The 26,907-nt window shown below is 37.2% G+C and overlaps 1 protein-coding gene across 2 annotated transcripts in view; it reads left to right on the top strand.

Moving 5' to 3' along the window:
* The first annotated feature begins 1,823 nt into the window (after positions 1-1,823).
* The window catches only part of lmna (lamin A), a 25,343-nt gene continuing 259 nt past the window's right edge, over positions 1,824-26,907 (top strand). The window contains exons 1-14 of one of the 2 annotated variants that reach the window (XM_026283991.1): positions 1,824-1,933; positions 3,645-3,759; positions 4,420-4,792; positions 20,169-20,325; positions 21,031-21,156; positions 21,316-21,486; positions 21,682-21,807; positions 22,040-22,260; positions 22,772-23,057; positions 23,141-23,248; positions 23,330-23,449; positions 23,568-23,627; positions 23,925-24,140; positions 24,866-26,907. The exon at positions 24,866-26,907 is cut by the window's right edge and continues 259 nt beyond it. In XM_026283991.1, coding sequence (XP_026139776.1) covers positions 4,446-4,792; positions 20,169-20,325; positions 21,031-21,156; positions 21,316-21,486; positions 21,682-21,807; positions 22,040-22,260; positions 22,772-23,057; positions 23,141-23,248; positions 23,330-23,449; positions 23,568-23,627; positions 23,925-24,140; positions 24,866-24,901 — 1,974 coding nt within the window. In that variant the 5' untranslated portion in view covers positions 1,824-1,933; positions 3,645-3,759; positions 4,420-4,445 and the 3' untranslated portion in view covers positions 24,902-26,907. Of the gene's footprint in view, positions 1,934-3,156; positions 3,760-4,419; positions 4,793-20,168; positions 20,326-21,030; positions 21,157-21,315; positions 21,487-21,681; positions 21,808-22,039; positions 22,261-22,771; positions 23,058-23,140; positions 23,249-23,329; positions 23,450-23,567; positions 23,628-23,924; positions 24,141-24,865 lie in introns of those variants that run through there. The other variant, XM_026283992.1, reaches the window with a different exon arrangement.

Here is a 26,907-nt window from a genome sequence, read left to right on the forward strand (position 1 = left end):
TATCTCTTGCAATATGCAATTTCTTTCTAAACATTTTCTTTTGTGATAACGTTTGAATGTAGCGAAAGTTTCAAAACAATTCAGTGTCATTGTCCGAAGATATATATCTTTGGACTATGACACTGAGTTGTCAAATATATAAATGTATATATATATATTGTGACAGTGTGAAAGGTTGAGGATCTTTGGTTTGTGCAAGTTCCCAGTAAACACCACTTCATCAGAATTTCCATGGCATCGTCCAGGCCTGTGGACAACAGAGAAGTTGAAGGTTTGCAGACTTAAAAACCATCTAGTTATTCTGCCATTGCCCAGATACTCAGTTTCGCCCGGGGCAATTTTAAATTTTTGGGGGGTTTGCAGTTAAGCCCGCTTCTCTGAGGGAATCCAGTACCTTCTGCACCATTCCAAGATGGCTTTCCCAATCTGAGCTCTGGATTACCAGGTCATCTAAATAAGCAGCAGCATACTGCTGATGGGGTTGAAGAACACTGTTCATGAGGCTTTGGAAAGTGGCTGGAGCCCTATGAAGGCCAAAAGGTAAATGAGTATAGTGGTATAGCCATTCTGGTGTTGCAACAGCAGTCTTCTCTTTCCTCAATGGCACCGCTTCAGGGCAGTGGGTTGCATAGTCTATCATCACCAAAATATATTGGTAACCCCTGCCGCTCTTCGGGAGAGGCCCCACAATGTCCACGCCAGTCCTCTCAAAGGGGGTTTCGATGATGGTTTATGGAATTAAGGGACTATGAAAATTAGGTTTTGGAGCTGACACTTCAGGCAGCTTGGGTTTCGTAGTCCTTAGCAGACGGCCATCTGGCTCCAGCCATCTGAGAGCAATGTATCTGCCCTCTAGAACATGCCCTCTCATGATTTATGCATTTAGCAGACACTTTTATTCAAAGCAACTTACAGTGCATTCAGGCTATCAATTTTTACCTATCACGTGTTCCCAGGGAATCGAACCCCACACCTTGCACTTGATAAAGCAGTGCTCTAACAATTGAGCTACAGGAACACTTTATATTTATATCTAAAAACCTCTGTGTGAATGCTGCCACCAGCTGGAGATACTTGGCAGTTGCGTGAGAACCTGAGAAGCTCGTGGAAAGTCTTGAGTGAGACTTTTACGTTGTCAGCAGCAGAGGTCACTAGAAGAGTACTAAACCAGAAGGGCATGGATGGAAAGACATTTCACAGAAAGATTCTATTTCAAATAAATATTGTTCCTATTCAAGAAAAAAAAAGAAAAAAGAAAACTCATAAAAATATATCACAGTTTCAACAAAAATAATAAGTAGCTGAACTGTCAGCATTGATGATAACATCAAGTAGTAGATAATAATATAAGGTAATAGCCTAAATATGAACAAGTGGTATAACAACAAATATAAGAACAAGTAGACCTAGTAGTATGATAAATGAACACTGAATGGAATGCCTGTTTTTGTGCAATATTCTACCTAATAGTCCAATCAAATCAATCAAAAAATTTGCAGTTTACAGTTGTGTATTCAAAATGACTTAATTGTGATGTATATGACATGTAAATATTGCTGTTAAAAGTATATTATACTTATACACTACACACACACACACACACATTTAGAGAGAGAGAGAGAGAGACTGGTTTATATATTTATTTATTCTTTTATTTGTACATTTTGTTCATAGTAAAAAATAAAATAAAAATTCACATAGGATAATTTCAGTTAGCGCAAGGTACGATTAAATTGTATTTAATGCATTTTTGGAGTATTTTTTATTTGGTTACCATGGTAGTTTTTTTTTTTTGTGTGTGTGTGTTTCTATTGAGTGGCCAGTAGAGGGCGTTGCACAGTCCATCAGCATTGCCATGGCCCACGTTAGACGGGAGCGTTTCGTGGATCCTTGAACGCCTGCAAACATTTCCTGATTCTGGGATTCGGTAACTGTGAGTCACTTTTCCACGTCTGAGTTTTTGCTCAAACGTTTAATCTCACGCGGTGGTTACTCTAGTCCATAGCAACGGGCATTTTGTGGGGTGTTTATGAATAGAAAGATTTGTATGTTCATTCTCAATGCATGACTCAACAGTTTTAACAAGCAGTCATTTTTTTTAAATATATCCTCGTTGATTCAAGGGAGTCCTCTTCTTTAGACCTCATTTAGTCGTTTGGACTGCAGTTGAAAGTGTGTTATGTAATATTGTGAATTAACGTTACAGGCACAAATGTACTTGATTTGTTTCAAGTAATTCGATTTTTTTATGAAAGCTATGTAATTTTAAGAAGGTATTAGTAGTGTAATGCCACCCAAGTGAATGTGTCTGAATTCCATGTTGTGAAAACATACTGGTTGGAACCTGTCATGTCTTGTAATTTGCTGCATGTGTTCTAAATCTGCAACCTTTGACCTCCCAATACCTCCACAAACATTCGCAGGTAAAAAAAACAACAACTCCAAAGTCTGCAGATTATATCTAGTATATTTGTGTCATGGTCTCCCAGCATTCCCCACAGATTTTAGAGATAGCTCTAGAGGTTGAGAGACATTTCCCCCAGGCCCAGGGAATCTCATTGTTATGTTGGAATGCTGTGGATGTGTGTAATAATGCGACAAGGTGGCAGAGAGAGAGAGAGAGAGAGACAACAGGAGAAAAGAAAGTGCAGAACAGACCGGTTCCCCCTGCAGTATTACACAGCTCTCTGTAGTCTCTGATAGACGGTAGGTTCTGGTGTCTCTGGGACTTTCCCACCGATCCACTCTTGCCCTTGAGCAAGGATTGTCTGCTTTTTTTCATAGCGGTCTCTCTTGCCATCTTGACAGCCTCATGGTGTTGTTTCTAGAAGAGTTTTTGTGCACAATCAAAACAAGATGGATTTTGTACCTTTTTTCTGAGGGGGAATAACACTGATGTGCAGGTTTGATCCTGAATCCTAATATGCATCAGAGAGTTGATGGAAGGTGACTAGTTAGTGGTGTTTAAGTGAATCAAAGCACAGCCTTCTTTCCCCGAAAGGATTCGTCTCTTCCACTCCCTCTCTCTTGCTCTCTCTTTCCCTCCTTTTACTAAGACACCTGATTGGATAATTCATTTTTAGTATGTCCACCCCTCCGAAATAAATACCAGGCAGTGTTATTAATATAAGGCTGTTTTCTGTGACTTTCTCCTTTAAAGCTTCATGTAACAGCAAATGGATGTATTCTGGGTTTCTTGGATGGATGTGTGAAGGATATTTTTCTTTGGCTCATGTTTGGATGAGTAGATCTTCGGAGGACTCTTTGGACTACCTTTAATTATGTGGAAATATTGATTTCATTTTTTTTACTTATTTAATTTAAAAATAATAATTGGTTTTCCCTTTTTTTATATAGCTTGTGATCAAACATTATTTTATTATTTATTTTATTTCTATTTCATTTTGCTGTGGATCAGCCATTAGCATGGAAGGGATTTTATTTAATATCATTTATATTACTTATCTCACAAGTTACAGACTGTATCTAAAAAATGAAGGCAAGACGGTTCTGTGACTATGTGAAATACAGTAAAATCTTTATTCCCTTGTGTGGGCTTACTGAGTCAGACTTCACTAGCTCCACCCTCCTTTCCTTCGCTTGCTCTTCTACTCCTGCTCCTGCTTCTCCTCCTCATTTCACAGAGGCGTGAGTTTCTGCCAGAGACTAAGAGCGCGAGTCAGACCAGACCCTCTCTCTGCAGTTTCAACGGGACACAGCAGCTGTAGAAGCCCTCAGTAACTCTCTCAGCTTTACCAGGTCAGTGATTCAGGCGTTTTGACTAGCAGTACTGCAAATTGTGAATGTTCAGGGCTCAAATCTATTTTTAATTTGTGTTTTCATAGCTTTTTTTGTAGCATTGCTCAGTACAGCACAGATTACTCCTGTAATTGAGTTAAGGGGGAGTGTCACATGTGCCGTCTAAGCACATTGTAATGTTTGGAATTACTTCAAGGTTCCAAAACAAACATGCAATCACAGCTCTTGCGGATGAGACTTGATGCATGTCTGTGCTGGTTGTTTAAAATGTGTCAAAGTTTGTGTTTGCGTGGTATCCAGGAAAAGTTGCAGTGAATTCTAAACCAGTTTGGCAATAAGATCTGAATCAGATTTGATTATTTGGAAGTGAGCATATTTTAGATTTCAGAAAACGAGTTTGAGAAACGAAACGTTTATTCTGTGAAGTTTGTGCTGGACATACTTGATCAGGGGTTGGGCGTGGCGGAAACGGTAAGACACAAAGTGAGGGAGAGGGGTGGTGGAAAGGGAAGGAGGGCCAGAGTTTATAATTTCATTTGCATCTATTTATTTTATTTGTAACTGTAAGATTGTGACTGTAAAAGATGCCTGAATATATCGCCTGTGAAATATGTCTCTTCTATTTCTCCCCATTCTATTCTATTCCCTGTACATTTTCAGGCTAATAGCACCAAATCCAGTCAGCTATGGAGACTCCAGGTCAGAAACGAAGCTCCCGGGGAGGGACGACCACCGTCCTGTCTCCCACCCGCATCAGCCGGCTGCAGGAGAAAGAGGATCTGTGCAACCTGAATGACCGTCTGGCGGTCTACATCGATAAGGTGCGCTCTCTAGAGACAGAGAACGCAGGTCTGCGTATGCGCATCACCGAGTCGGAGACGGAGATCAGCCGTGAGCTGAGCGGCATGAAAGCAGCGTACGAGGCCGAGCTGGCGGATGCCAGGAAGACGCTGGACTCGGTGGCCAAAGAACGAGCCCGACTGCAACTGGAGCTCAGCAAGGTGCGCGAGGACTACAAGGAGCTGAAGGCCAGGTATGTGTGCAAACCATGGATGTTATTCCATGACTTAATTAGCTTTTTTTTTTTTAAGTACCTTTTTTGGGATGAAAATACCTTTAAAACTCCAAACCAGTGTTATTCCAGTAAGTGAATCAATCCACGTCTGAATCCGAGTCAGCAGTAGCAATTGCCATGACTCATTCCACCCAGGAGCTAAATTCCACCAGTTTTACTTTCTGTATGGTTCAGGTTACAGATCTTAAATCAGGAATGTAGAAAGATCTGTAGACAATGGCAAATTTTAGGCTCTTTTCCTTTAAATCCTTTCACACATCCAAAAGATAAGTTTAACCCTAAAGTGTTGAATGGTGCCGACCCCTGGGCTCTTCGCCTAGTCCTCAGCTAAATTTAGCTGAAACATGAAGGCAGTTATCTGCAGTTCACATCTGCTTATTGCTCCTGTCACTAAGGCTGACAGCTTGCTGCTTTCGTCTGTTTGATGTTTTTTAAAATTCAATTTAAATTGAATTCAATTATAATAATTAATTCAAAAAGGAAAAAAAACTAGCTCTTTTTAGACTTGCTCTCTATTCATTTACTAACATCTTGCTTTCTTAAAAAAAAAGGAACTAACACTAGCTTCTCTAATCTTTTTGTATTCTATCTATTTGTTTTATTTTTATTTATTATACAATTAACAAAAGCCCAAAAGGCTTCTAACACTAGTTTGTGCTATTCTTTTTCTATTCTATCTTTTTATCTAATTTTTTTCGGGTTTCTCTTTATTTATTATATGATTTAAAGCTGCAGTAGGGTACTTTTGTAAAAAATATTTTTTACATATTTATTAAACCTGTCATTATGTCCTGACAGTAGAATATGAGACAGATAATCTGTGAAAAAATCAAGCTCCTCTGGCTCCTCCCAGTGGTCCTATCGCCATTTGCAGAAATACATCGCTCCCGATAAGAAACAACCAATCAGAGCTGCGGTCCGTAACTTTGTTTGTGTTCAAAATGTAGAAAATGTATATAATAAGCGAGTACACCATGAATCCATTTTACAAACCATGTTTTTAGCTTGTCCTGAATCACTAGGGTGCACTTATAATAAGTGGTTATATTCGGACTATTTTAGATTGCTTCGGGGATACCGCGGCGGAGTAACCCAGTACCTTTGTGATTCTTCATAGACATAAACAGAGAGAAGTAGTTCCGGCTACGATGTTCTTCCGCAAGATGCAAGCAGTTCTGTTTATTAACCGCTAGAGCGTCAAAAGTTCCCTACCGCAGCTTTAAAAGAAACCTTTCTATGTGTACTGTGAAATATTTACAAAATAATTGTTTTAATAATAATTGTTATTAAAATAGTTTTCATTCACATTTAAACCATTTAAAACAACCGTTTTCCATTTGAATATATTTTCAAATGTAATTTATTTCTGTGACTGCAAAGTATGTGACTGGTGTGACACGATCCTTCAGAAACATTTCTGACCGCAGGTTTTGTAATGTACACGCACACGCACACACACACACACACACACACACACACACACACACACACACACACACACTGTCTCTGGCTCAGTCTGTTCTACAAGTGTGCTGCAGCTCAGGTATGTGAGGTGTGAATGTTGGGAGTGTTGTATCTGCTTGGGAAGTGGCTGTTGGCTGTCACCACACCCTTTACAGGTTTTGTGTGTCTGTTTCTAGTTTGAATTCACATTTTATACTTCCTGTCTTCTGTGGAAATTCTGCTGCTTGTGTAAAGTTTTACACTGATTAAAGTAAACTGATACAATCGTTGTTATATGTAGGTTTAGCCAAAAAGCCAGTGGACACTTATTAATTTTTATTTTTTCTTTTGCGCTAAAGTGTTTAGATTAATGATTAATTTGACTAAAGTGTGTCTTTGCAAGCCTCCCTCCCATAGAATGTAAAATATCTACAAAATAATGATGTGAGTTAGGGACGCATGAGTTCTCTTAAAATGTTGTCATTTTATTTGGTCTAAATAAATACAAAAAAAATAAGACAATAAAGTTCAGTAAATGAGTCAATTTTAGGCATCATGACATTATAATGTATACAGTATGAAAAAGAAATATTCCTTTTGAGATATGCCAAAGATTGTGTTATTAAATTAAGCAGTAGATGACAGAAGTAATCTTAAAAATTACATTTTAAATGCTGTATTTACTTTCAAACAGTTTGGCAATAACTAACTGCATTATGTAAGACAAAAGATTATCTCAATAAATCTAAGAAGCAACTACGCCTCATAAAATCTAGTCATTTAATTATCTTGCATTCGTCCTTTGCCCTTCAACCGTCTCAGATCAGTGTGCTTTAGAGATACCCAAACTCCACATCTCAAACTTTAGTTCATTTTAAGTTTATTAAGCAGCATTGTGATGTAGTTGTCATTGAGTCACAGTGATTCTTATTATAATCTATTGTTTATCTTGCCGTCTCTATGGTAGTAGACTGAGTCAGTGCGTTGGTCGAAGCAAGAGGTGTGTTGATCCCTAAAGGGAGTAGTTCAAAGACAAATAGACATCAAGGCTGAAGAAATGCAGTCACTGAATGATGCCAGACAAGTTGAGAGTTTAGTGAAAGCCATTATTAGTCACGTTCATTCATTTCATAAGGTTTGTGGTTGTACACATAAGGGAAGTCAGCAGAAAGAGATAGTCTTATTTGTTTCCCAGGGTTACAGTAGCACTCATGAGTTCCTGTAATCCTCCATCACTCGGTTAATGCAGACGGACTCGTAGACTCACTAAAGCTGAGCTGTTTAGAAGTGTTTGGTTTCCACAGCTACCATGAGGCCTTGCCAGGGTGTGTGAGAGGTTCTGACCGGACTGAGTGGTGACTCATGAGCTTGAAGTAACTGTTGGGAAAGCACTTTAACCCCTCACCTCAGAAAGAAAGCCCGGTGTCCATGTTGGAACAGTAGTAGCCTTATTTTATTCCAGTGAGTTTGATACATTTGCGTTACACTTATGTGCGTAGCAGATGTTTTCTTACTGAAGCAACTTAGAACGCTCCATAAAAGGTTCCAGTTAGAAAAAAAATAGGGTTTTATAGCCCTATTGACACAGGGCTTTTTTTTTTTTTTTTGCTTAGTAAAGGATTCTCAATGACACTCCCTCCAGAGCTATGTGAAGTTGCTTGTTTGAAAATGATCCCTCATATACTTTGACCTTAGTTATTGTTTAGGAAGCTTACGGCCCAGACGAGTTCTTGAATGGGGAGTCGTGTAGGGTCATGCACTGGAGACGGATCTCAGTTTTGGCTCACAGGAGCTACAGTATGTGCGCACATGCTGTGGTTGTACATGTGCTTGTGGCTGCTGTTGCGGTTGCAGCATTTGGCTTCTGTGGTCATTATCAGGTAGAAGAATATATCCAATGTTTATTCTGTGTGTGTGTCACTGTCTGAACTCTGTTAACAGGTGCAGTGTAGGAGTGTGTGACTGATATGTGGAAAAACTACAGCTGGAAACTGAGCAGATGAAATGCATCTGTCAGTTCATACTGAAAGAGCAGTATGTCATCACTTACCTTTCATTTAAAAAGCTGCGAGTCCCCTCTTTGTTTGTTTAGACAATACAATGAAACTGTACTTAGTTACGGTCTAGAAAGTGGGGAACTTGATGAGTTGGTATTTGTCTAATAAATGATTCAAAATGCTAACTCTACCTACTTTTTAGTTGCATATCTTCTGATGCTACAGGCATTTCTAGGTATTTCCTGAGCCTCCTTTCAGACGATGTATTTTTTGGCCCACGTGAAGGCGGTCCGAACATGTTTGCAAAAAATTAGTTAAAATCTTAGTTTTAGTCATTCCATTATTCCAGCGTATTGGGAAGAGGAAGCGTGTCCATTAAAAGATAAGAGCATTGATCTTACACACACAACCTCTGACAGTTTTATCTTCGCAAAAAAAACTTCACCTTTTAGTCCTATGCTCTTTGCTCTTTGAGATTGTAAGTATATTCCTGCCTTATCACTTTTGCTTTCAGTATTAAGGCTTTGGGTAAAATGAGGCACATCCTTTCCAGTTATCTTTGGGTCAGGGTCAAGAGTACAAAATAAAATGTTAACATAAAAGCATCTAAAACATAGCAATGAACTTAACACACAAAACAGTTTTATCATTTCAACACTCACTGGCTTTGTGTCTGCATTTTGTTATTCTATGTTCATAGCTTAAGTGTAAATGAAATCGTATTTGGCAGCTTTCAGATGGTAAAAAAGTTACTCCAGTGACTAATTTCCTGCCCCTCCTTTACCATCCTGTAGGTTTTACATTGAATGGCTTATCTGGTGCCACTTACCCTCACCGGTGCTTATATTATTAGTCAAGTTAAGGATACCCAGAAAAGACACTCCACCCTATCAAAACATGGGTTTTGAATTGCCTATGTACATTTGGCTTTAGAAATCTTAATATTAACAATTTATATAATAAATTGGCTAAAAGTACAACATGCACAGTGATATTTGCATTGTAATATGATGCAAATAACTGGTTCATGAATATGGTAATCACTCAGTGCAACCATTTGAAGGTTCATTTACTAGTGTTGTTGCATCCTGTTGATCTGTTTTTGCAAAGTATATTATCATTGTCTGGCTTTTACATTATCAGAATACACACATGGTAATGAACAGTTATCATGCGGTATGCTGCTGCTATGTTTCCTGCAAAAGTCATATTTAAAATAGACAGTCCCTCTGTGGTTATGTCAGTGTGTCTAACAAGAAAATTACACTTAATGAGTAGATTTTTGAACGTTATTCTTTAGGTGACAGTTGACAATGAGAAAAAGCTTGATCTAATAGAGAGAAACGCCCTGATTATTGCAGCGTTTCATTGTTTAGTTGAGGGCTGTCCTGCCTAAAAATGAATAAAATGAGATTTTCCTCTATTATAAGGCTGTTCTATTATTTGTCATTTTAACTTTCTATTAAATCTACAGTGTATCGAGTTCAGCAGGCACCTGTGTATTCAAACGGTTTAGGACAGAATAAATAGTTCTGTGTGTTGTTCAGCACAACATATGCATCTGAATAGAGAGCCATCTCTCCTTTTCCATTGTAGATCTCTTTCATTCCGCAGGGAACCGGCTCGTTTTCTCTTTCCCTCTCTCTTCTTTTCTTTTTTTTTTGTGATGTGATGACTGCCGCAGGGCATTTCTGTTTTCCCTGCTGTCCTCATGACCTCACTAAAGATCAACTGTCCCAACTGTCTAATGTTACAGTAAATAGGGGAATTCAGTAAAGATGCTTTACCATCATTTTTCTTTCTTGTTTTAAATGAATGTACTGTATATGCCGACAGGTTTTGTTTATTTTGGTCTCTTTTAAAATCTGTTGTAAATCACTTTTTTTTTCTGGCACATAAAAAAAAAGCTCTCAAACATGTGGTATTGGTGAATGATATACAGGCACAAAAAAAAACGTTTTTTTTATTGGAATATTATGCTGCTAGCAGGGGTACACAAATGTTTTAGATTAGGGATATTCAATTAAAGAGATCCAGTCCCTACATTTCTTTCCAAGTTATGGTCCAGACCATTATTTACTGGAACTGTTTCAGTAGACAATATTTGACTATGGCTATGAAATAAAATTATCAATGTGCATGAATACTGTATTTCTCGCTCATTTTTTCAACATTATTTATAAATCAAACATAATAAATGTAACAGGCTCTCTCTAAAAAGTAACTATTGCAGTTATTTTCCTTTAAAAAGCTATTTGTGGTGGATACATAATTTACATTTTGCAGATTTTTTCAACAGACATTTGGTGGTTTTAAATGTATCTTTGGACAGATTAAATAAAGATTAAAATAAAGTGGCGCAGCACATAACAGCTCATAGAACATGGTTATTGGTTTGATTCCCAGGAAGCATACATATTGGCAAATACACAAGTTGCTTTGGATAAAAGTGTTTGCCAAATGTGTTAAATGTCATTTGAAGTGTGCGCTTGCATTGTACACAACTTCATTGATTATTTTATGACAACTAGCAGACAACTCTCTTTTTTTCAGAACTCCTGCTTTTTATGTTTGCTAATAAATACATTAATTAATGAGAAATAATGCTTTTACAGTCCAGAGTAGGATCTCAGTACTAGATTATTTTTTTCTGGAACATTATACATGGACATTCTGGGTGAATTTTTTTTTTTTTTTTTTTTCTTTGATGTCATGACAATAATAAGTAACACACTGTGATGAGTGATTCAAGATGCTTTTTGTTTGTTTCAGCCTTTGCTTTCTCGGGCACTGAGTAGAATGTGTGTCCAGTCTTGTTAATACATATTTAACCCTCTCATCCAAAAAGAAAACATCCAGATTTTTGGGGGATGCTGAAGCATCTAAATTGACCTGAGTAAAATTAGCTGCGATGATCATGATAAAAGATCATTAACCACCTAAAGAGCTGCTCCGTACTACACTGGAGTGTGTGTGTGTGTGTGTGTTTGAAGAGCTTTAAATCATAAATAGGGTTGCACCGAAATAAACGTTCTGTGCCGGAAACCAAAACAGAAACAGAAACCGAAAATTCTGGATGCACTTGGACAGAAACCGAAACCAAAAATGCTTTGCATTGATTATTTATTATTTTATTAAATAATGCAAAGTAATTTTGTAAGACTTTTTAATTTAACTCCATTATAATGATACTGAATATAAAAAAAAATATATACATATCATACATCATTACTCCAGTCATCAGTTACATGATCCTTCAGAAATCATTCTGATATGCTGATTGATTTGCTGCTTAAGAAATATTTCTTATTATTATTAATGTTGCTTTTTACTGAAAGTAACAATAGAATTGGACATCATTTATATTAATATTAGTAACACATTACAATAAGGTTCATTAGCTAACATTAACTAATAGTTGACATGAATGAATAAACAATACTTCTTCAGCATTTATTCATCTTAGTTCGTTAAATTCAACATTTGCAAATGCATTATTAAAATCAATAGTTGTGTTTGTTAATAGTTAATGTACTGTGAATTAACATTAACTAACAGTGAACAACTGTATTCTCATCAACTATCATAAGGAAAGATGAATAAATGCTGTAATAAATGTATTGTTGTTAAGCTGTGTTAACTAACACTAACTAATGGATCCTTATTGTAGTAAGTGTTACCTTTATATTAAATATCAATGTATTATTTTTATCCAGTTTCATGCAACAGAATCAGATATATTTTTTTAAACTAATTATCCGAATAATAGCAAATAAAAGCTATTATTATCAGAGCATGTGAGCAGAGTGTCATTTTAGCAGCGTTGGCATGTTTCAGCACAGTAGCGCCACTGCAGACAGGAACCGATATACTACAAACAAATATCCTGTCGGCTTGTTATTTGAGGGGACTTTGCTTTTCTGGTGAGTTTGAATGGTAGACGAGCGGAACACACATTCATAAGGCATAATGGTAAATCAAATTAAATTATAAATCATTTAAAATAGTCTAAAATATTCTTGTGTACTCGCCTAGACACGCATACATATTTGGTTAGACTCACACCCACTTCTTTTGGCTTTTTCAGCTCCATATTACAATCCTTTTGTTCTTAAAATGTCAAATATAAGATGTGGACATACCACACACACTCCTCTAAACTTCATCCTGAACGCAGTGGTGCTTCATTTGGTAGTGGCTGGATCTGGAAAGGCTTTGGTCGGACTGACTCATTCGGTCTGTTATATAATCACCATCCCCAGACTCTAAACTAAAGATCAAACATGTTTTTCATTTGCAAGTGATTTGTTGAGAATTCAGAGTGAACTTGTTTGCAGAGATGCTTCCACGTAAAACAAGAGAGTGTGGTTCAGTTAAAGCACCAAACCGTTACTGAAAGACAAATTTAGTTTAGAGTTCATTTATAAACAAAATCTTGAATGTGTTTTTGTTTCATTTGAACAGTATGAATATGAATCAGGAATATTAAAGAGAAACTCAGTAATTTGCTTCCTTTTAAAAAAAGTTTCAAGATACCAACCCTTTTGTACTTGAAGAAATTAGCCATTTATTTAATGAAAAAAAAAAAAAAAAATTAAGTACAGTACACTTACATGAGATGACTTTAGTCACATTAGCTTAAAAGCTATTTTATTTTATTTTTGTTTAGTCTAAATACTATCCTACTTATATGAATACATTTTAAGACGCATTTTGCATTTAAAAATCGTTTTTTAAGCAGTAAATTCCCAACTCTGTTTTCGGCATAAAATTGTTCAATAAACCGATGTCGTTGTGAAAGAGAAGGAATTGTCACGTGGCAGTGCCATGTGACTCATAGGCTGAACCGATGTTTGTTTTTTGCCAAACCACTTGTAATGGGGAACACTGGCAGAGTAGTACTGCACGCGCACACACACACACACACACCATCTCTGTCCCATTCTTAACTGAAGGCAGCTGCAAACAGGCGAACGTTATAGCTGGAGAACCGGAGATGACAGTGGAATCTCGTTATGTTTATTCCATGGAAAAATCTGTGGAAATCAGTGTTTATATTGTAAGGCCGGAGACCCTCCGATGCATATTATGTTAGACTGGGCTTGTATAAAGAGGGTGGAGAGAGGGTTACTGTAATTGGCGCTGTTCTGGTGGTGTGTATGGGCCTCGGGTGTAAGGGAGAGAGTGAGTCATCATCGGCGCCTAAACGCAAAGCTGCCACGCTGGCAGAGCCTCAGTCTATCCTCCCTGTTGCATAGTAGAAAACTAAACACACATTTATGCATATTGATAAGGGTAGGTAGATTTTAAGTAGGTGCTTATTATCATATGTAACCCTATACACACATTCATGCAGGGTTAGGCTACATCTCAGCTCTCCATCATTGTTCTGTCTCCTTTTTTTTTTTTTTTTTTTTTTTTCATTTGAATTGACATTAAAGATTGTATTTTTTTTTTTTTTTTTGCCAGACTAGACTGAAGGACCAGATAAATCATGTAAAGCTATTTCACTCCGAGGGAAATAGTTTTAGCATCTGTCATGTGCTAATGAATCAGGGAGTTGGAATAATGTTCTCTTTGTATTGGGTGTTCAAATTCAACCACGGTTACAGGATCTGGTATGATTATAGGACCACACCCTTCAAAACCACCATTAGGATTTAGTAGAATCATACATTATTTTATTAACCATTTTCCTCAGGCTACCTTTACCATGTATTAAAAAAATAAATCAATTATAAGCTGTAATTTTCTTCCCTTTTTTGTCTGTAAAATTTTTTGTTTGGAGAAAATATTTAAATTTTTTCTTTTTATATCTTTTTATTTTCATTTCAAGATAAATTCTTAAGTGCATTTAAATGCTTATGAGCATAAACCCATTTTATATTATATTATTAACCTATTTTATAAGATTTAAGCCTAAAATATGGAAAAATATAATTATTTATATAAAATGTATGTTACAATATTGAATTTTATTCTTAGAGCAAGCAAAACTACCTGCAAATGTGGTAGGAAAAATAAATAAGAACTGATGTCTATAATTTGATCTTGTTTTAAAAAGATTTCAGTCTTTTTATAGAAAGCAAAATGCAAAAAAGACAAAGTAATTGGAAAACTACAGTTTCAGAGGTGGGCTAAAACAGAAGAAATAAAGCTGAAAATAATGGATGTTGATGTATCAACAGTAGGGGTGTAACGGTTCACAAAATTCACGGTTCGGTTCGATACGATACACTGATGTCACGGTTCGGTTCGGTTCGGTTCGATACGTTTTAGATACAGCAAAATGTAAAAACATCTCAACTTTTCAGAATGCCGCAAGCGCACCGCGGGTCATGTGACAAGAACCAACCAATCAGCTTCATCCTTTCCCGTAACAACGTTGAGAGCTCAGCCAAGATGAAGGAACAGCTGATCATAGTTGTATATGGATTGCAATTTTGAAATAAATTCAGTAGCAGAGCTACTGCAAGCGATTTTTAGAGCTGCAAATCCATTTATCCTTCGCTGAAATTTCCGCGTCTCATGGAGAGAGCACGTCATTGTTGCTTAGCAAAGACAGACGCCTCATGAGCGCTTCTGCCCGAGCGCTTTGGAAAGGAGGAGAAAGACGTGCTTAGCGTTTTCCATGCGTTTTTAGCCCCTAAGGCGCTCGCTCACTCAGCACGCGCTGAAGGCTCGTTGCAAAATGTCTAATGCATTTAACAGACCAGAAATATAAGATCCTAAAATAACCAACAGGTCTGGTGTTTGGGTTGGATTCCCTGTAAGCTATTGTGTCTAAATGCTGCAGGGATAGTTTGCTGCGTGCATGTTTCTCCTTTTTTTTTCGTCTTTTCCCAGATAGTACTGACGCATATATCCCAGATATTCCCGCTGGTTTTTTTTTTTTTTTTTTTGTAATCCCGCTGGTGTACCCTGTCATGTTGCAGATGCGACATACCGTTGTTTTTTTATCCACCACTCTCTTGCCATCACCATTATAGCTTAAAGGGAATCCAAAGTGCACCCAAACACCAGACCTGTTGGTTATTGGAGGATCTTCTCATTTCTAGTCTGTTAAACGCATTGGCTATTTTGCAACGAGCCTTCAGCGCGTACTGAGTGAGCGAGCGCCTGCTGAGTAGCCTAACATAAACATATAAGATGGTGTTTTTTTCTTCTTCGGGAGTGTCAGGGGCGTTGCCTGTTACGTTGTTTGGGTTATTGGGCTACCTTGTTGAACGCATATCATTATATTTCTTTCTCTCTCTTTTTTTTTTTTTTCAAATATAATTAATTACTCCAACGAACCGTTCGGTATACATAATGCGTACCGCGTACCGAACCGAAAGCGTCGTACCGAACGGTTCAATACGAATACGCGTATCGTTACACCCCTAATCAACAGTGTGTTTCAAATTTATTGTATAGGGTTTGTTCAGCCTAAAATGAAAATAAAGCCATAAATGACTGACCCTGAAGGTGTATATGACTTTCTTCTTTCAGACAAATTCAGTTGGAGTTATTTTAAATATTGTCTTCGACGTTTCAATTTGTTTTATGCCATTCAGCAGGTGTTGCACTGCATCAGTCCATGAGAAGTTTCATAAAAAGCTCATCCATTAAGAAAAAGTGTTGCACACAGCTCCGGGGAGTGAACAATGGCCTTCTGTAGTGAATCGATGCAGTTATAATCAGCAATATAATGCTGAGTGGCATCAAACAGCTTGAAAGATCAAAGACAATTTTTTATTAATAACTCTGACTGGATTTGCATAAGAGAAGAAAGTCAGTGTTGAGTAATTTATTAGCTAATTTAAATTTTTGGGTGAACTAACCCTTTAATAAAAGAAGAATAAATGTAAATTACTTTAAGATGTATTAGATAAGCAAATATAACCCAGACTAGCCATAATCATCCGTTGAGACAAACCACTTGGTATCTGCACCACCCTGCTCATGCTTTGATGATTTAGATATGATTTGAATTTAAAATTGCACAGCTATCTGGGACATAAAGTCCTTTAACAGATCTGCTACATGTGTATATATAACAAATAGCAGGTAGTGTTTGAGTAAAGCTTAACTGCAGGAAATAATTTAGACTTTATCCCTCAGTTTAAAAAAAACACAACAAAACAAACGTATGAATCTATAGTTGTTTATGCTTATTCAGTTTTTTCCTAGCTGGTTTAAGACTCTATAAAGATGTGATGTTACAATGTTATTTTCAAATTCAAGCTAATATAGTTGGCCAATTCAGGTTTTGCATTGGTCTATTTTTAGACTATGTTTATAATAGAGCATATTATACAACTCAGTCACCATCTTTTTTTCTTCAGACTATATGTTTTCCTTCCTTATGTTTGACCCGGTCTCCATGGAGGCCTCATGGTGGGCCTGCAGCCAGCAAAAGTGAGTCAGAATCACCTCGACAATTAAAAAGGAAACGTTTATTCATAGCAGAGTGGGAAAATGGGGAACCCCTGTATGAGACGTTTCTGTTTTAAGATCGAGTCACGTGGCCAGCCACTCCACCCATTAGTAGAAATGGAAAGTAGAGGTCACAGTTACGTCAAAAGCAGTGAATAGGTTTATTGTGGAGCTGTAAGGTAGATCTTGGGCTTAGTGATAAGGAGATGTATTGCACCGATATGTTTCAACCCAGTAACATTTTTTGATGTCCTGATTCAGACTTATAGGCTTACAGGAAGTAAATGTCATTGTCGTTCATTCAGGTAATCTGCCTTTCAACATGCTGAAATAGAAAGAAAATAAATTATTGTTTTCAAGTTAGTATATGGCAGAATATTTTGTAAATTTAGTCAAATACAGATTCCCCAACAGTTTCCTTGATGCTTGCACAGAACTTTGTCCAGTTATAAAACAGTAAAATGGTCATAAAACACTGAAGATAATATGGATTTACATATCTAACATTTGGTATTCTGTGCAAATATATTGAAATTTAGCAAATACAGATTGTAGTAATTGTTTTTATTTAAGCTAAAAGAGATTTGATTTGACAAGCTCTAGTCCTTTATCATATTGTTGAAGTGTTGTGTAAGACTGTGCGGTTTTATGTGCTTTTTATGGCTTTATAAGTGCTTTGATGAACGCCTGCAGTCATTTCTCCCTCTCAAAACCTCCAGCTGTTGCATGTGACCGTCTGTCATATGCTGCTTTTTGTAAAGCTTGTCAAGCTGCATTTTTAGCAGGAAATATAGTGTTTGAGAGACCGAAATGTAGAGAATGCACCCATAAACAAGACAATTTTTCCCCACCTGAGGGTGTATGTGTAATTGTCTACAGCGTTTTATGAGGTTTTGAATATTAATACATGGCTATCAGTTTTATAAATGCTTATTCTGTGAGAAATATGTATCTGCTTTTGACTTAAGCTTTCAAATGGATGGTTTCAGCTAGAGTGGGTTTTTTTTTTTAATGTGGGGAAACCCTGTTTGTGGTCACTGTTTTCTCAGAGATGGCTATATGTTTAATATTTCCATGGCACTTTGCCATGGTAACATGACAAAACATTCAGAGGGTTTTAGTTCGTGGGTTTCTTTTTCGTCACAAAAGAGGACAAAGATAGCTGTGATTCATAGAGGGGCTGGAGGCCGGTCTGGTACATTCTTCTCCTCCTCTCTCTCTTTCTTTCTCTCCCTCAACTGGCTCTTTTTGTGCCTGAAATGTTTCCACTGGATCAAAGATGCCAAGCCAAGCCAAACCCTTTCCCTTTTTTTTCCTCTCTCACAAACATACAACTCTGCACACAAACTACACACTTTTAATGAAAGCTTACTGGAATTGAAGCTTTTATAGTTCTTTTCTCGGGTTTAATAAAGACTCAAGTTTTTCAAATGCTATTTTGCTGTAACACACTTTATTTTCCAGTTAGTTTTCTTAGCTCCCATCACTCAAACCTAGATTCATACACAGTTGACCATTTGCAGTGTAAACTTCGACCAGGTCTGTTCAGGCAACAAGGACGTTGTGACCTGGAGCAGAGGTGACGATAACACGTGTTCTTCTATTGTCTGGTAGGTCTGGCTTCCTGTGGGTAGATCCTGGAGAATTTGGGAACTAAAACAACAAAACAAATACAGTAGCAGAAAAAAAAATTAATGCCAAATATAAAAAAAATACTAGAACAAATAACAAATGTAAGCCACATGAGGCTCTTAAACTTTTATTGTTTCCTCCAAATGTGGCTTGCTCCATTGTGAGTCTTGTTTTTAAAGCTATCTGCTTGATATTGTGTAGGAAGAAGAAGTATAGAACAAAAAAAGTTATTTTCGGGAGCTGACAAGAACACGCTGTTGATTACCAAATGTCCTAAACAGAAGAAGTTATGTTTCTGGATGTGTGTTTACCATTGACTTAGCACAAATATGCCCACCCGCTGTTAACACACCTTCATTGTTTTAATGAGCAGATTTAGGCTAGTTTTTTCCACATAAACACTGTATTCTGCTAAGGGTCAGTGCTTGGTTTTATATGTGCAGCCTGAACGGCTAAAATACATAGATTTGTAAGCTTTTTTTCAGTTCTAGTTGCACTGTTCCTCAGAAATTGTGATGAATGTCACCTCAAAGGCCTCTGCAAAAGCTCTTGCATATGTTCCCTTTTATTTAACTGTAAAAACCTTGAAAACTTTGAAGTCAAAAACGATAAGAAGCCTAATGCCCTTGTTCATTTGTGAGTAGTTATCGAGTGCATGTATAGTAATGCATATTACTTCTCTGAAGGACTTTATATAAGTCAGGGAGGATAGCTTCCATGCATTTAACTGTTCTTTCTGTCCCCAGCCTCTTGAAGCTTTTTAGTGAAGGTACAGCAAGTGAAGAATGTGACCTAACAAAACCTCTGTTGTTTTGAATGGGAAGCTGGTTGAATTACTTTTTCTCAGGAAGGAGTCCTGATGGAATGCTCCACTGAACAGAGAATATAAACTCCAGAAGTTAGTAGGTTTAGTCAGTTGGTTGAGGTTTTAGTTTGTAATCTGAGTGTACTTTAGTTTGGGAGGAGTTTTGTGTGTGGGAAAGGTGCCCTAGAGACTGAAGTGTGGCAGAGTTTTAATTGTTTCAAGCCATGTTTGGCCATCAGTCACATCACTAATTTTGGAACCTCTACTTTACAGGCCTTGTGAAATCTGATCTTGGAATGCACAGAGAAGAACTCTAACCCTAAACACTTGATTTGAGAAAGAACATATACAAGGTTAATAAATTGTAATCTCATTTTAGACTGTAAGGCCTTATTATCCTTCTATGTTTTAAAACACGAAACCTGAACCTCACTTTGTTTTAATTCGTTTGATGCCATAACAAAACCACCAGTCATCTTTAATTTATTGATTCAATTACCATTCTGTGTTTTTATTAGGGTATGTATAGTTCCTTACTGCAATTTCATAGTGAACAGCAATGTAGTCACACACATATGGTTTAAATTCACTGTTGGAGGCTCTGTTTCAGAGAGGGGTTTTTAAGGTTATTGTTTACAGATTTTAAAAGGTCCTTGGTTTTGGTACGAAATCCCAGGCAAAATTGTGGGCAGTCTGATATTCATTTGCTCTGAACTGATTATTCCAGCTTTCCTACTTGGCAAACATATTCACTCAAGCTTATGGATCCAAACCAGATGCATATTTTACAGTCTTAGATCAGTTCTGACAGCAGAAAAGATGTGATCCGCTCCTGAGGTGCTGTACTCCGGCCATGGTGCCATGCTAGTGTAGTTGCTCACAATTGTTTGATGCAGGAGACTTTCTACTCAAACCACAACATGCATGAATGAGTATAATAATCTGACTATTCAGAATCTGAATAAGATAATTGTATTCCTCTGTGTACCGAGAGGAAAAAACATGCTCTAATGTCTTCTTTGTATGTTTATAACTGTAGGAATAGTAAGAAAGAGGCAGATCTGGAATCGGCTCTGGCCAGACTGAAGGATCTGGAAGCTCTGCTGAACTCGAAGGACGCGTCTCTCTCCACAGCACTGGGGGAGAAGAGATCACTGGAGGTCGAAGTCAGAGATCTGAAAGCCCAGCTGGCCAAGGTGGTGACTCTATAAAAAGCTCCATGTCTAGTGTTTGGGTGGTCTGGTGCTGTGGTTAAAGATCTGGGTTAGGGACCAAAAGGTTGCAGTTTGTGCCATTATTACATACATGTGCAGGCCTGGGTACTTGAGAATGATCCAAAGTGACTACTTGCTTGCTTAAGCCAGGGAATATGATTTAGCAATATTTTTGCCAATAATATATTGGGAATATGATAGCGCTAAATCACATTCCCATAGCCTATACTGTATATATATATATATATATATATATGTAAGTAATGTAATAATGTAATAATGAATTATTATTCTTTTAATCTTTATAAATTAGTTCCGCTTTCTTATGATAAAATTGCAAGATTAAATTATTACTTTTCTCAAAGCAAATCTTATACAGTTTGCTGAAGTACATTTTATTTTAGGTTGAGATCAGTGGTTCTTGACCAGGGAACCCCAGTAGTTGCCATAATGTAGTTACATAAATATATTAATTTAAAAAATAAAAAAAATAAAAACACACAAAAAATGAATATGTAAAACATTAAACTCATATTGTTTATTTTTATTTATACATTTACCATATATCATAAGTACATATCAGTTTAGATAGGAGGGTTTTCTAGTATTTTCTAGTATTTTGCATAGTATGTTGGTTTTAACTTTGAATATATATAGAAGTTATTGAAGTGAATATGTGTGTTGCAGCTGGAGGGCAGTCTGAGTGATGCTAAGAAGCAGCTACAGGATGAAATGCTACGACGTGTGGACGCTGAGAACCGAATCCAGACCCTGAAAGAGGAGCTGGAGTTCCAGAAGAACATCTACACTGAGGTCTCACTCACACACATCTGTTTATGCTGAGCTCTCCTATGCATATAATGGCTCTCCTATGGATATGAAAAAAAAAAAAACAATTCTCAACATGAAGACTGAAACAAAGACTGGCCGGACTTTCTCTGTTACTCTAACCTATTGTCTTGTATTTTCCAGGAGCTCCGTGAATCGAAGCGCAGGCATGAGTCACGTGTGGTGGAAATCGACGGCGGCCGCCATCAGGATTTTGAGAGTAAACTGTCCGAGGCTTTGATTGAACTGCGCAACCAACACGAAGAGCAGCTTCGCATCTACAAGGATGAAATTGAAAAGACCTACAACTCCAAGGTAATACAACAATCAAAGAGCAAACTTGAGGATCCACATCTTTGTATCTACCCTGGGGCGCCTTGTTAAAACGGGCCGCCCTATATACATATTTGCTGACTGATCCGTTGGCAATTTGTTAAAAAAAATCACGTATAAAGACATGAGGCATATCTGTCAGTTAAATGTCATCCTGTGTTATCTGTGTGTGTGTAGCTGGAGAACGCCCGTCAGTCGGCTGACAGGAACAGCCATTTGGTGGGAGCCGCCCATGAGGAACTGACGCAGACACGTTCGAGGCTGGAGAGTGTGACCTCTCAGCTCACTCAGCTACAGAAACAGGTACACACACATACATACAGGTATTTATTGTAGTGCTGGCAAGGCAGCAACATATTGAAATTCCACAATGCTCCTACAATAGAATAACTTGCAATTAAACTATCCGCAAATGTCTTTTTTTTTTTTTAACTCCACCCTCAGAAATTATATTTGTAAAACATAACTAGCAATTCATCTATTAATAAATCATCTATACATTATTTAAATTGCACGATTGCGCTCTCTTCATCAGTTGTCTGCTCGTGAGGCGAAGATCCGTGAACTGGAGGAGGCTCTATCCAGAGACAGGGACATGATGCGCCGTCGTATGGAGGACAAGGAGAAAGAGATGGCCGAAATGAGGCAGCGCATGCAGCAACAGTTGGATGAGTACCAGGAGCTGCTGGACATTAAGCTTGCACTCGACATGGAGATCAGTGCTTACCGGAAGCTCCTGGAGGGCGAGGAAGAGAGGTGAGCAATGGGATATTGCTTGTTGCACACATGCAGATGTTGCTTGTGAATAATAGAGCTGTCAATTGCTTTAAAAATTTTAATCACATGCAACAGTATATGCTAATTAAGTATTGAAAAGTTGATTAAAATACATTTTTAATATATATTTTATAATTTATTTGATAAAATATTTATTGAATGTTTATTAAAAATAGATTAAATTTTTGCTGGTTTGATTTTTTATCTATTTTTTCAGATGCTTTTACTATTAAAGTAAATTAAGAAATACTTTATCATCATTTCGTACCAAAATTCCCAAAAGTTTATTCAAAAAACAACTACAAATTTTTATCATTTTAAATCTAAGAGCAAAAGCATTAATCATATTCTGATTAATTAATTGCATATATCAATATTTGCTAAGTAAAGCCCTCAAATGTAGATGACAATAGGACTTGTGGTGAATATCAGCCTCGTGCATTTACTCAAAAAGCGTCCTCACATCCTTTGTCCCGCTATCCCTGTTTAGGCTGCGTCTCTCCCCGAGTCCTCCTCCTGTCCGTGGGGTGACAGTAACCCGCTCCGGAGGATCAGGAACTCATACACGTGTGCTCCAGAGCAGCACCAGTCGTACCTCTTCAGGCAGTGCTAAGAAACGGCGCTTGAACGATAACGACAGCGATGCCTCCAGCGTGGTCGGTGGAACTGTTACTCGCACAAGAGTCGCCCAGCAGGCCTCTGCCAGCGGTCGCGTGACCGTGGACGAAGTGGACATGGATGGCAAATATGTACGGCTCAGTAACAAGTCTGACCAGGTGAGAAGGAGAAAAGGAGCATTGGCGACTGATAAAAGGGAATGCATTATTATTTACTTATTAAATGAATTTTCTTCCTCCAGGATCAAACTATGGGTCACTGGCAGGTGAAGAGGCAGATTGGTTCCAGCACTCCCATCATCTACAAGTTCCCACCAAAATTTACTCTGAAGGCAGGGCAGACTGTCACAGTAAGTATCAGTTTACCACACTATAGTCTTCTTTAGTTGCTTTTGAATTCCTGACTGACTTCAGCGTCTCTGTTCTGTCAGATTTGGGCCTCTGGAGCTGGAGGAATCCACAACCCTCCTTCTGACCTGGTGTGGAAGACCCAGAACTCTTGGGGCAGTGGAGATCTGTTCCAGACCACCCTCATCAGCTCCAGTGGGGAGGTGGGATAATGTTAAATCAAACCAGCCAGCTTCTTTTTTTTTTAAGGTTTTATTTGATTCCGAGGTATCCAAGTGACTCATTCACTTCCCTTTTTTTGTTATTTATTTGTTTCTCCAGGAGATGGCCATGAGGAAGGTCACACGCACTCTATTCCAGGATGAGGATGATGATGAAATGGTATGCAATCACTAGCCATTTCTCAAAAAGTTATTGTAATAAACTTTTGAAATGCTTGCAAACACATTTTCTGCGCAGTATAAAGTGTATAATGTGTTACATAACCACTTTGAACATCATGTTTCTTCACACATATACTTTTGTTAAAGTCTGTTTGTTGGGTTTGTTTGGGTGTAGTCCTCTCATGGTGAATCATAGCACTAAAATGAAATGAGAGCAGGCAGAATTCTTCTCTATAATAAGATCCATTACCGGTCTCGTTCTCAGTTGTTCTCTGTGTGTTGCCTCCCCCTGCAGGCCGCCCACAGCACATGTGGGGATAGTGAGTATAACCTCCGCAGCCGTACGGTGGTGTGTGGCTCGTGCGGGCAGCCGTCAGATAAAAACAGCGGCTGTGTGACGGCCAGCTCTGGAGTGTCCAGTGCATCTCGATCGTTTTGCAGCGGAGGGGGGCTGCCTGAATCATTTGTCTCTCCCTCACACTTTATTGTGAGCAATGACAAACGCAGACAGGTTTGTATTTATTTAAAAAAATATATATATTGTTTTTAGTCTTAGATTTGAAAGATATATATTTATATATACATTTTTTTTATAAAGTCCTTGGCAACATCCAGAGGCTTTAATGGGGTAAATGTTTGTAAATGTGATTTTTTTTTTTGTTCATGGTTGTTTGTGTTGTCCAGCAGATGGCAGTATTATGCAGTTTTTTATTTTGTGTATTATAATTTTATTTTAATTTATTTTAAACAAATATTTAGAACATAACGTTAAGAGTAAATTATTAATAATTTTTTTTAACAATTTTAATGAATCTGATTTTTTTTTTTACTAAAAAAGAACATTAAAACTTTCAATCAGTGAACAAATCAGTGTTATTTTGAGTTAGTTAAATATTAATAATAATAATTAGAATAATAAAGATAATTTTGTATGTAACTAAGATCTAAAACATTAACAATAAAAACGGAAAAACTTGGTATCAAACTTTGAATGTGTTTTTAATGTTTTTAAAAATCTAATTTTACGACAAAAAAAGACCAAATAATTAAGTTATAATCGATTTGAATGATTCTTTGCTGCTTTGATATTATCCCTATTTGTTTTGTTTTTTTAACACATTAAATTATGATTTAATGTTTTGTGAGGATTTCATTAGCAGTAAAACAGAAGCATTGTAGTAAGCGAAGGTTTGCAGCAGTTTTACATTCATTTCTCTCTCTGGTTCTCTCTCTTAGGCTGGACCCAAACTAGACAACTGCTCCATTATGTAGGCAAGCTGTAGACAGCCCTGACCATCTGTCCTTCCACACAAACCAGAAGGAATTCATCCAACTATTAGTTTTTCTTTTTGGATTATGTGTCTTATTATTACATGACATATTTTGTACTTCAGTTTTTGTTTTGTATTTCATAATCCGCGGGGTAGATTTTGGGCTCTTGTATGGCAAAAGGCTTCATACGCTGGCAGCTTGTAGGTTGTAGTTTGCGACTATTATGTACAGTGTTACTCTAATATATTTGCATGGTGGCCTGGCAGCAGCTTCAATATAATCGTACTGTACTCAGGGAGAGAGGCGAACTGAGCACTTCACACTCACACCATGAGCTCTCAATGGGAATGCTGTCGGAACGCAACACGCACAGTTAATACACTTTCTCCATGATAAACTCTGATTTCAGCACAGACTGGCTCTCTAGCTTATGTACGAGGACAAACAGTGAGCATCAGTTCATGTAAGACCATTCGTTATTGTCCCAAACTTTGTCCGTATGGTTTTTTTTTTCATGCTACCTCTTGCAGTTATGTGATCGCAATGATGTGCATCTACAAAAGGGGAAAAGAAAGTGAGTTATTCTATGCAGTTTTGTTACAATAAAGCTCTGGAATAGAAATACAGATGTTCTGGATGTAAAACTGCTTTGTGCCTTGATACAATTGCACAGTTGAATAGGCACTTTGTGTCTTTTGGCAGTGCGTGTACAAGCTCGGACTAGACTGCAGTATGTCGTGTCTTGCGTAATAAGTGTTATGGGATGTTTCTGAAAGACTTGAAGCAACTATAAAACTAATCCAAAGAAAAGCTCCTTAGCAGTTTGCAATTGCCAAGACGTTGTCAACACGTTAAACAAAAACGTACTGATTGTTTTAGAAGGAAAACATTTGAAGTTTACTTGCAGATTAAGACATATCTGATGTATCATGTTACTGGAGAATCATGTGTTTAAAGTACTGAGTACTAAACCATTGCCCGTTTAAAGAGATGTATTTTTGTTTCAAAGCTTAGGGGCAGTATATTTAAATATGCAAAATGACCACCGTCATTCCCAGCTTTAATGCGATATGGTTTTTATTGTGTTTTTTATGTTGACACTTGAACCGTTTGAGTTTTATGAAAAACTCAGATTTACATGTACTCTAAAGCATTTGTATTTCTCTTTGGGACTGAGTGTTGATTTGCTCTTGTCACTCCTCTCTTGCATAGATGATCCAGTTCCTCAGCTGGACCGCTGTAAGGCTCCAGAAATCTGAGCAGTCTGTTCAGTTCAATTCAAGACTTAAAACAAACAAAAATTGTTTCAGAAAGTTGGAAATTAGGAACATAAGCGAGCCTCCCACAGCCCTCCAGCCAGAGGAATGGATATTGCTGACATTATTGCTTTGCAAAGCTTTGGGTTTCTAAAGGAGTATTTTGGGAGAGTGTATCTATTTTTTCTATATATACTTAAGAAATGTGGTTTTGTATTTCCACTTAAATAGCCATTGACATTATTGTAATAAGCCATGTATTTTCGTTTTTGAAACTGATAATGGATTTCAGTTGTTTTTTTGTTGGCATCTTTGGAAATCTTACCTTATGCAAAGAAAGATTTGCTGATAACCAGAACTAAAGTGGTAAAATAATAATTTCCCCTTTATTTTGAAATGTTGTTTTTAGTTAGATGCTAATTTCATGAAGGCTTTGTATTGAAAACAAAAATCAAATCAAACAGACTGCAGGGGAATGCAGTGATTTTTTTTTTCTTTTTTTCAATGGTCATTTACTGTTTTGTGAGAAATTTCAGAATTGTTTTGAAATTTTGTTATAAACTTTTCCTTGAGTTTTTTTTTTTTCAGTTGTAACAAATAAAGCCTTTCTGACTTTTTCATTTGCTCTGTGTGTGTGTAACTGCGTATGCAAACATCTTTTGATCCTTTACTGTTGAAGATGTTTTATTGAAACTCTATTTTAGTTCATTTATTTTTTATATCATTTTGGCTATTTTATTTTAAAGTCTT

This window comes from Carassius auratus, chromosome 16, assembly GCF_003368295.1.
Source record: "Carassius auratus strain Wakin chromosome 16, ASM336829v1, whole genome shotgun sequence".
Taxonomy (NCBI): domain Eukaryota; kingdom Metazoa; phylum Chordata; class Actinopteri; order Cypriniformes; family Cyprinidae; genus Carassius; species Carassius auratus.